General features: G+C 41.6%; 1 protein-coding gene across 1 annotated transcript in view; it reads left to right on the top strand.

Annotated features, from left to right (window-relative positions):
• Window positions 1–352: 352 nt before the first annotated feature.
• Window positions 353–11,347, top strand: part of LOC107581558 (caspase-7-like) — a 13,954-nt gene continuing 2,959 nt past the window's right edge. Inside the window, exons 1-5 of the mRNA XM_016267160.1 lie at window positions 353–460; window positions 2,953–3,075; window positions 4,482–4,630; window positions 5,273–5,401; window positions 10,973–11,148. Of these exons, the coding sequence (XP_016122646.1) occupies window positions 429–460; window positions 2,953–3,075; window positions 4,482–4,630; window positions 5,273–5,401; window positions 10,973–11,148 (609 nt within the window). The 5' untranslated portion in view covers window positions 353–428. The remainder of the gene's footprint in view (window positions 461–2,952; window positions 3,076–4,481; window positions 4,631–5,272; window positions 5,402–10,972; window positions 11,149–11,347) is intronic.

Here is an 11,347-nt window from a genome sequence, read left to right as displayed (position 1 = left end):
TCGCTTATCTCTGTGTGATCCAGTTGTATTTGGAGTTCAAGTCCATGATAATAATAAATATATTGCCTACCTACAATGTGTTTTTTTTTAAATAGCCTGCACACATTATTATTATTATTATTATTATTATTATTATTATATGTAATGTGGGATCAAAAATAAAAAATAATTTACATTTATATAATATAGGTGTATAAATATTATTTCTGACTAATATCACGTTTCATTCTATTCTATTCTATTCTATTCTATTCTATTCTATTCTAGTGTTTGATTAATAAACAGGAAGTTCGCGCAATATTTTTCACTATATCTAAAGTGACTGTTTCTTTAAATGCATGAGACACTCAGACTGGAGGACATTGAAAATCAGGAGTTGGAAAGTAGTTTCGTTTTCTCCGTCTAGTATACTTGGACTTGAAAGAACAATGAACAAAACTGAGGCTGATCCGACAAAAATGTAAGTTTCGAGAATAAATATAGTAATGTTATGAAAAAACCTAGCTATACTGAACTGAATCATCTTTGTTTGGCTAACTGTATCAAACTTTGCGTTGCATTGCTAGACATATGCATCGAAGCGTTTACGAAATCAATATAATGTTAAATATTTATTACTTCAAACTCTAGGTTGGTAAACAGATTTTATCCTGTTATTTAAATGTACTGATTAATAAAAACATGTAGTAAACTGAATAACTCTTAGGAAAATTAACCGTGGTAACCATGGTTTCTTTTTTTTCTTCTTTTTTTGGGCGTAACGTTACTGATTGCCATTTGTTAACCATACCACAGCTTTACTACAAACAACATGATTAAACTACGGTTAGTGTAGCAAAACCATTGTTAATTTGTGGTTAACATGGTTTAACTATAGTAACCATGTTTTTTTTTTGTAGTAAAACCATGGTTAATTTTCGTAAGGGAAGTTGCCCTATAAAGTTTAAGGGGGACCTTTACACTTCCTCGAAAAACATTTTCGCTGTAGAACACATTGCATACTATATGTAAATACCTTAAAATATACTATCATGAATAGATGCTAATGTAATTATATATTTCATTGACAAGTTTTCTTTGGGCAACCGGGGTTAATCTCTCTTTCTTCCTGCTGTACACTTCATGTCATATAGGCTACTGTATCTTTTCTTCATCAGCTCTAACAGCTTTTATACATAAATATATATATACAGAGATTTTATTTCTCCCAGAGCCATGAATGATAGAACATTTTCAAACTAATTAAATAAACATTCAGTTGAGACAACATCACAAAGTGAAAGTAAAAATTAGTTTACGGAGGTACTTTACTATGCTATGAGTAATAACAGTCCACTACTGTTTAAGGGACTTTGTGAAAGTGGAAAGGACAACTCTTTAAAGAAATGTACCTCAAAAATAGTTACACAGTTTTTGTCACTACTGTAAAATCATAGTATACTAATATGGACTTTCCTACAAACAGTACATTTTTTTCAGTTAAAATCAGTTCATTGATCATTCAAAAATCATTGACAGAAATGGAGAAAAAAAACCTTGGGAGAAACCAGGCTCAGTCAGGGGGCCATTTCTCCTCTGGCAAGACAAAACCAGTATGGTGTGGTTTAATTCCTTGCTGCAACACAGGTCAGATTGTGCAGAGGACTTGTTCCCGTGGTCTTGTCCCGATGGCCGTCTAGTTGATGAGGTCTTCGCAGGGGATCTGTCTCTGAGTCTCATCTAGTTGACATAGACTTCGCTGACATTCAGGGCTGTAGAGGTCGTCTCTAGGTGCTGATCCACCATCTGTTCTAGATCTGTGAAAGGATCTGCCACCTGCAGTTAGTTTTGCGAATTGATATGTTTAGTCGGGCCGCGAAGAAATATAGAGCTGAGTATCATCAGCATAACAGTGAAAGCTAACACCATGTTTCCTGATGATATCTTTCAAGGGTAACATGTAAAGCGTGAAAAGCACTGAGTACTGAGTACTGAGCCTTGTGGTACTCCATACTGTACTTGTGATTGATATGATACGTCTTCATTCACTGCTACGAATGGATGACGGTCAGATAAGTAAGATTTGAACCATGCCAATGTAATTCCAATAATGCCAACATAATTCTGTAGTCTACTCAAATGAATTTTATGGTCGATAGTGTCAAACGCAGCGCTAAGATCCAGTAGCACTAATAGAGAAATACAACTACGATCGGATAATAAGAGCAGGTCATTTGTAACTCTGATGAGAGCACTCTCAGTACTATGATATGGTATAAATCCTGACTGGAAATCCTCACAAATACCACATGCAGATTTATGTTACAAACTTATAGAATTGTACAGTAAGAAAGTTATTTCCTTTAACCAGGAAATTAACGTTCTTAGAATTGACAAGACGGTTGACCCTGAGTGGTCAGCTAAATATCTACAGTGGATCTAAAATATTAATAATTAATCATAATTAGTTATGGTTAATTATTCATATTTCCCCATGAGTTAAATTCGCTACACTCTCTAAGAAGGAACATAGTTGAGAGGATTTTACTAGGCCTTTTCTAGTATTTTTGACAGAAAAGGGAGAACTGAGATCAGTCTGTAATTAACTAATTCTCTAAGATCAAGTTGTGTTTTTTAATGGAAGGCTTAATAGCCAGTTTGAAGGATTTTGGGACATATCCTAATGACATTGATGAATTAATAATAACTATGACTTCTGGAAGCACCTCTTTTAGTAGCTTAGATGGAATAGGGTCTGGCATATGTTGTTGGTTTTGATGATTTTACATGTTTATACAATTCTTCCTGTACTTCCTCTGACAATAGTAAATGTAAGTAAGGGTGGGATGGAGTAACATGTTAAGATAATTAGAAAGCCGATTTTGTTTCATGCTGTCAAGAATTTCTATTTCAGTTACTCTGCTTTGTTGGCCTTGTGTTACTGAACAATAACAGCATTAATTCTTGCTCCAGAATGGATAAAGAAACCCTCACTACTGAGATTGAAGAGATGGGGGAGGACCAAGAGAACTATGGAGAAGGAGACACAGTAGATGCAAAACCTGACCGCAGATCGAGATTTTTGCTTTTTGGCAGGTGAGACAATTTCTAAATTAATTCATCCATTCATCCAACCATCCATCCATCAGTCTATCCATTCATTCCTGCAATGTGCAGATATCAACCAGAACTATTGATGTGCTGTAACCTGTTATTTAAGTGAGAAAAATAGTTTCCTTTGTGATTATTTAGTAGGTGTTTAGTTAATTATTTGTAATTTACAGTAGTAGTTGAAAGTACAGCTTCAGATGTTAAAATCCATTTCATACACTAGGTGGCGCCTCAGTCCTCTTTGTAAATGACAAGGCCAACAAGCCCTAACTCTTGCATCATGCATATTTGATTGTGTTTGAAGTTGTTTTGAGATGCTCAGAATAACTTTTCATAGCTCTTCAATATGAATCCAATATGAATCCACCTGCATATTTAGAATTATACTAGACTAGTTTCTTTACAAATTAAAAAAAAACAACAGCATTTTTATGCAGCTCTGGTGACCTGTTTTTTGGCACTTTTGAGTGTACTTGCTCTGTAGCAGGCCTAATATGTACGTAAGTATGATAGTGTGTTTGCCAGTGCTCTTTTCCTACGTGACCCTGGTTGAGGGGTTTGAATGGGCCATTGGAAAGCTCTGGGGGGTGGCGTGTGTGCTGACTCAGATAGCGTGTGCCACCCCAGCCAAGCAGAGCCACCACTCCAATCTTTATAGAGTATAGAGCATGCTGAGATCCTAGCACACACCACACAACACCACACCACAAGGAAAAATCCACCCAAAAGAGCCTAAAATTTGGGAAAGATTCAGCAGATCTAGAGGGAAGAGGAACACGTTTCAATGCAGAGTGGCATAGCATTTAAAGAAGAGTCCAGGTAGGAGAGCGCTCAGATGGGAAAGGAGGTAGTAGGGGGGAGTTGCAGCCCCACATCACATGGGACACCTGTGATTCGCTCCACTGTTCATGTGTGTGAGAGAGAGTGTATAGGCGGGAACCCATTGTTGTGGTTGGGTAACATGATGACTAGGCACTTCTGGAATAATGGCACATATTGTGCATCCAGTGTCCACTGTGGCCTACTAATCTGGACGGATCCTTTGGAAATTTCACAATGTGAGAATTTTCCCTCAGGCATGTGGAATATAATATTTGGGACACCGTGATGTTTTAGAGCAGCTAATATTATGATTGATAAGGGGATTTCATTGTCTTCATGATGCCGGATATCCCAGTTAGGTGCCATTTTCGATTCTCTGACTGGCATGGGTTGTATTTTGCTTGAGGTTTGATTGTTCTTCTATTTACAGATGAGCTTATTTATTATTTTGATGTGTTCTAATGTCTTTTAGAAAACTCTACGTTCTTATAAAAATGTATATTTGATGAAGTACGTGATGGATGAAGGTTCTGTAATAGATCGGCTGACTGTCCGTCTCTGTCTCTCAGTAAGAAGAAGAATGGCAAGTTGCAGGAAAAAGAGCAGTCTTCTGAAAGCCATTACAGGATTGTTTCACCAACATTCCAGTATAAGATGAGCAACCGGCGCGTTGGCAAGTGCATCATCATCAACAACAAGAACTTTGATGTAAAAACAGGTGAGTCTTCATCTCCATGTCATCCTATGTTGAACAATCAACTTTGATTTGCCCTTTAATTGGCGCACAGAGTAAAAACAGTTGAATTTATTGCATTTTGTAGTTCACTGGGGCAATAATATTAATAATAATATTAAAAAATGTTTTGTTATATTACGGACTCAACAGATAGTTCACATTCATTATGGGGAATTAGTTTAAAAAATCCATCATCCTTCATTTATTTCTGTCATTTACATTGATACATATATTTTTTAAATGAAAACATTATTTTAATAACAAATAATTTGTTGAAATTTGGATCTCTATGTGGTATAAATAAGACTTGCTCACATATATAATAATGGAAAAGTAAAAAAAAGTACTTTAATGTATAAAAACACACTAGTGTATACCAAACTAATGAGTCAAAAGACAATCTACTGTATTTAGAACACAACCAAACCTGCTCATCTGTCTTTTCTTACAAATACAATCATTTACAATAGTTTCTGCAAAAAAACAACACGGACACTAATGTGACTGCTTTTAAAAGTTTTATGAAAAATATCAAAAATAAAACTTGAATGTTGAGTCATTTAAAGCTACTAGATTGATGCATTGTTAGACTAAGTCACTCTAACTTTGTGATCTGCATTTAAGGGATGAATGTACGCAGTGGCACAGATCGCGATGCTGGAGAGCTGTTCAACTGCTTTACAAACTTGGGCTTTGAAGTTACCATCTACAATGACCAGACCTGCAAGAACATGCAGTGGCTACTTAAAAAAGGTGAGTGGCCAAAATATTTATCTCTACCCCAGATCATCAAAATGCCCCATCCGGTTTGCAAATTAGGCTTACATAACTGTGCTGGGAAATTATGTTATGAAACATATGAAATTAAAACATGAGTGTCATATATCAGTAAGAGCCAGAAAAAAAAAAAATCAAAACCTGTGTCATGGAACTTTTGTGGAATGTGGTTGAGCTGCCTGATTGCTGGAAGATCATCATAACATATGTTGTTTTGATTGTTGTTCTGTTCCAAAAACGAGTGAACTGCCTAGCTGTGCACTGACTAGGCATCTGCTTTTTAACGCAATATAGCCATCATGAAACCTCACAAGTGACCGTTTTGGATTGGATAGGCAACAACCCAAAAAGCATTTTGCTGTCTAGACTCGACTTGTATAAGACTGCCGTTAAGTGTGTTGCTCAGCTAATTACTTCACAAGCATACATTATTAGCATGCAAATACACAAATATTGGCTAATATAATAATTGTAATGGTATGGTACCAGTGGATTTTTTTAAGGTATGCTTTTTTAGCTATGCTTATTCATTGAATTAAATATTCAATATAAATGTATTTATAGAAATATATATTTATAAATATATGAATGTATCTATAATCAAACTTTCTGTCGCTTTCTTGGATTTTTCCCCCCACTTAGCTTGTTGTAATATACCATTCTTTAATTCAAATGTTTTTTGAATGTTGAATGTTGAGTAGTTCATCTTAGAACAAGAAATATCTTGTGGCAGAGTTTTGTAATTATTTTTTTCACGTGTGCTGACCAGTGTTGGGCAAGTTACTCTGAAAATGTAATCAAATTACTGATTACTGATTACTCCTTTTAAAAGTAATCACGTTATTGTTCTGATTACTTCATTTCAAAAGTAATTAGTAATTAGTTACATTACTAGTTACGTTACTTTTTTCTCCATGAAATTGATGAAATCCCAGCATACACGCTTCCGATATATATTTATTATTAAAGCATCAACATTTACACAACACTGTTATTTTTAACTAAAGCAAGCGGCTGCTGCGTGCATGGTTTGGCATGGCAGAATGCCAGCAAAGAGCGCTGCATTTATAATCTCTAAGACATCTCAGTTCATCGCAATCTCACAAATCTCTGTTATAACACAATAAATACATGTAAATACGCTCCCCCCACCTACAATCCCTGCCGGTACGAGACTCGAACCCGCAACCTTTGGGTTACGAGTCCGATTCTCTAACCATTAGGCCACGACTTCCCCACAATTTTGTGCAATAGATGAATAACAATTTATTTGTTTAGATATTTTATTGAATCATTTTATTCTCCCGCATCCCACACACACACGAGTGTCTACCAGCCCGCACCAGCACTCGCACATCTTGTCCCACGCCGCACTCTGTTGCGTCGGGTCTCGCGGGAGCAGGTCTCTAATCCACTGGCACTTGACTCGACAGTGCATGTGCAACATCCTTTTTACAATCTCTAGATTATAAAACACTGCATTCTGTCAGCAATGTAACGCAGCAGTAATGTATTGAGACTTGTAACTATACTCTAATTACTATTTTGAAAATTATAAAGCGTTAAATTACTCCGTTACCAAAAAAACTTTCGCTCGGCTGAACCTCTGCCATATGAGATCCACCACCTGGATGGACCGCTCCCCAGCCCGTAAGGGACGCGTCCGTAGTGATCGTCTTGCGGCGACACAACGTCCCCATCTGGACTCTTTCTTGAAGGGACTGGGGTCTCATCCACGGGCCGCCATCAGACCCAACAGTCTGAGACACAAGCCTATGTGTACTAGGCGCCCTGTCTTGAACTGACCTAGACAGAGACCGCTCCCCAGCCCGTAAGGGACGCGTCCGTAGTGATCGTCTTGCGGCGACACAACGTCCCCATCTGGACTCTTTCTTGAAGGGACTGGGGTCTCATCCACGGACCGCCATCAGACCCAACAGTCTGAGACACAAGCCTATGTGTACTAGGCGCCCTGTCTTGAACTGACCTAGACAGGTCTGTATTGACTGTACACGTGCAGGAGACAGTCGTGCCCGCATCATGCAAGAGTCCAAGTCCACCCCCAAACAGGTCGTTTGCTGACACGGCAGCAGGACACTCTTTTGTAGGTTCGTCGTAACCCTATGCTCCTCAGGTGATCGAGTACCAGATATCTATGTGTCCATGCCTGATCCTGAGATTGAGCTAATATTAGCCAATCATCCAGGTAGTTCAGAATTCTGACGCCCTGGAGCCGCAACGGGGCTTGCATTTTGTAAACGTTCGAGGAGCCAAAGCTAGTCCAAACGGAAGAACACAATATTGGTAAGCTTTACCCTCGAAAGCAAACCTGAGGAACTTCCTGTGTCTCTTGACGATCTGATTGATGGTCTTTAGATTGATGGTTACAAACCAATCTTTGGATTGGATCTGAGACAGAATGGACTTTACTTTTAGCATCTTGAACTTGCTCACTCTGAGCACAAGATTTAGACAACGCAAGTCCAAAATCTGACGTAAACCACCATCTTTTTTGGGCACAACAAAATACCGGCCGTAGAAGCCTGACTCCATCTGAGTGGGGAGTATCTCCTCTATAGCCCCTTTCTCTAGGAGTGACACGATCTCCTGACTTAAAATCGAGGCCTCCCCTGGACGTATCGTTGTAGGAAGAACCCCGCTGAAAGGAGGTGGCCCTTTCCGAAATTGGATTGTGTAACCGTGTCAAACGGTGCATAGTACCCATTGTGAGACGTCGGGCAGGCGTCTCCACGTGGCCCAATAGTCTGCCAGGGGCTTTAGTCGTTCTACGGTTGGAACGTTCGCCTGATTTTCCTGTATAGGGTCCCGGAGCAGCTGAGTGACAGGAAAATCTATAACAGGAAGATGTCCGATTGTCCTGTCGGGCCTGCCCACCACCCCAAAAGTGGGAGCTTTGAAGGCCGTCATAAACGGGCCGTGTTCACATGACCCTTGGGGTTTCTCTCAAACTCTGAAGGCTGGAACGCGCAGAGTATTTGAGGGGGTGCTCGTTATAAGGACTCAACCTAAAACTGCCCGAGGAGTAGTATGCGGCGGGACCGTCAAGATCTGAGTCAGGAGGCCACAACGAGAGAGGCAAATACGCTTGTGCGGTTTGTCCACACTCTCTAAAGGAGGGCCTGGCCTCCCGAAGACGAGCAGAGGAATCAGGAACTACTATTAGGAGCCTGAGGCCGAGAGGCCTTGGCCATCGAACTCAGGTCTATCCGCTTGTGTTGCCGTGGGTGAGCAGGTGGGCGAGACCTAGGACCCCAGTCCTTACGAGGGGGTAACTTAGGCGACGGCTCCTGCCGCTGGACCTTGCGAGGGTGCTGCAAAGAGGACGAGCGTGAACGAGCCGCAGGTGGCTGACGCTCTACTTCCCTAGCCCTGCGCGAGATGAGCTGACGAAACGTGGCGGACTGCTGCTTCGCTGCTCGAAACTTCTCCACGACAGTCGTGACCGAATCCCCGAACAGACCGTCACTAGAAATGGGGGCATCCAAAAGAAAAGTCCTGTCCTTTTCCTTAATGTCAGTGAGAGTAAGCCAAAGGTGGCGCTCAACTAACACTAAACCTGCCATGGATCTGCCCACTGCCAAAACCGTGTGCTTGGTAGCCCTAAGCTCCAAGTCAGTAGCTCGCCTGAGCTCTTTAACAGCCTCTGGGGTCAGGCCCTCTCCCTCGTCCAGCTCCTTAAGCACATCTGCTTGATAAGCCTGGAGTACACCCATAGAATGGAGTGTAGCCGCGGCCTACCCAGCGGCCATTTAAGATTTTCTGATTAAAGCGAACATGATCCTACACGGCTTGGATGGCAATAGAGGGCGTGACTTCCAAGACGGAGCAGAATTCGGCACGAGATGTGCCGCGAGAGTCTCTTCTACGGACGGCATCGCCGCATAGCCGTGATCCGCCATCTTAGAAACCGTGGCGAAATCAGCGGCAGCGGGATTATTAATACGCGCAGAAAAAGGTTGTTTCCATGACCTCGAAACCTTGGGGTGGAGGTCTTGGAAGAAAGGAAGAGACCTACGGGGCTGAGACGGAGTGCGGCTAGACAAAAATCGGTCGTCCAGTTTCGACTGGGCCTGATTTTGTTGCCGGCTCGCTATCCCATTCTAACCCCAGCTTATCCACAGCGCGCGTTACAACGTCTAACAGTTCGCTGTAAGATGGGGAGGTGCGTTTCTCCTGTCTAATCGGAGGGAGAGAACTGCACACTTCACCCAATAAATCCTCAGAATCGGAGGCCGCTGTGGACAGCACGTCTTCCTCATACGGCATACAACCAAAAGACATCGCATCATGAGCTTCCGGGGTAGGCTGCAAATTATCATTGACAAAGACCACGGGATCCCCGTAGCGCTCTTCAATCGCTTGCACATGGCCTGGAGAGAGCGAGAGAAAAGGAGAAAACTCCGTTGACTCACCCTCTAAGAGCCTCAGCTCGCATGCGTCACCCCAAGTGACCGTCTCGTGCAGCGCCTCGGCAACCGCAGAAACGGGATAGCGGGGGAACGTCGAGCGCAATGCTTTTAGACGCAGGCTATCATAGTGTCGACAATCAGAAAGGCCGCTAAGTGCTGCTTGAGCGTGTTGTAGGCCAAAACATTGCACGCACCTGTCATGAGTGTCTCCTCCTGCGATAAACCTGTCACACGGCTCGATGCATCTCCAGTAGCTCATCATGTCCGCTGAAGAGGAGTAAACTGCTCTTTTGAAGGAATTAGCTAAGAACACGACAAAAAGAATGCTTTCCTACGGGCGACAGATGATTCGCTTCCTGAAGGAAATGAAATCTGATGAAATAGCGAGCTGATATAGCTCACCTACGTGCACGTTGGGGGCGGTGCTATGCGCTATTTGGCCAATGAATTTGCGTGATGGTATAAGGGCTTCAGACATTCGTCACACCGAGGGTGTTCCTAAAGCGATGACGTCATCGCAGCATCGAAGTGAGCCTATGAGAGGGAACCCTGCTTCGCGTCAGAACGGAAGTTGCGTGACGTCATGTGAAAAGGGCCTATCTTAGAAACCTTATCTTATTTTTTTGGTCTTGAATGTTGAGTAGTTCATCTTAGAACAAGAAATATCTTGTGGCAGAGTTTTGTAATTAATTTTTTCACGTGTGCTGACTTAATTCATTTTGTCAATTGTCAAATTTATATTTCACTAGTTTTGACTGTAAGCCTCTCTGCTGCCCTCTACTGTTTAGTGGCCCAAATAACTTGTATGTTATTTGTATGTCTCCTCTCCACCAATAAACTGGTGTGTGGTGGGCGTTCAGGCGCAATATGGCTGCCGTCGCATCATCCAGGTGGATGCTGCACACTGGTGGTGGTTGAGGAGATTCCTCCATTCTATGTAAAGTACTTTGAGTGCCCAGAAAAGCACTGTATAAATGTAAGGAATTATTATTATTATTATTATTAAAGTGTAAAGAGTTTGCAAACCCACTTTCTCCACACTAAGATAACCAAAACTGGAAGTGTGAAAAAAGTTTTCATTTTCTTCTCTCACATATTTTGTCTGTATGTGTTTCAGTCTCAGAAGTGGACCACAGTGACAGCTCCTGCTTCGCCTGTATCTTGCTGAGCCACGGTGAGGAGGGCATGATTTACGGCACGGACGGAGCCATGCCCATCAAGAGCATGACCTCGCTCTTCAAAGGAGACATGTGCAAGAGCCTCGTGGGCAAGCCCAAGCTCTTTTTTATCCAGGTAAGAGGAGCAGGGCCACAGGAGGATTTGGGGAGGAGAGAGGAGGATGAGGAAGAAGTGAAGGAGGAGAAAATGGAGCACCTACACACAACGGTGTCTGTTGTTTTAATGCTATTTCAGTCGCACCATTCCTGGAGTTAACCTACTTTTATTGAAGTGCACTTTAGGCGGATATTGACATGGTTGTGTGTTTTTACTG

The sequence above is a fragment of the Sinocyclocheilus grahami genome, unplaced genomic scaffold, assembly GCF_001515645.1.
Source record: "Sinocyclocheilus grahami isolate Dianchi unplaced genomic scaffold, SAMN03320097.WGS_v1.1 scaffold36.1, whole genome shotgun sequence".
NCBI lineage: Eukaryota > Metazoa > Chordata > Actinopteri > Cypriniformes > Cyprinidae > Sinocyclocheilus > Sinocyclocheilus grahami.
Note: the sequence above shows the minus strand (reverse complement) of the source record. Positions and strands in the feature narration are given on the sequence as shown.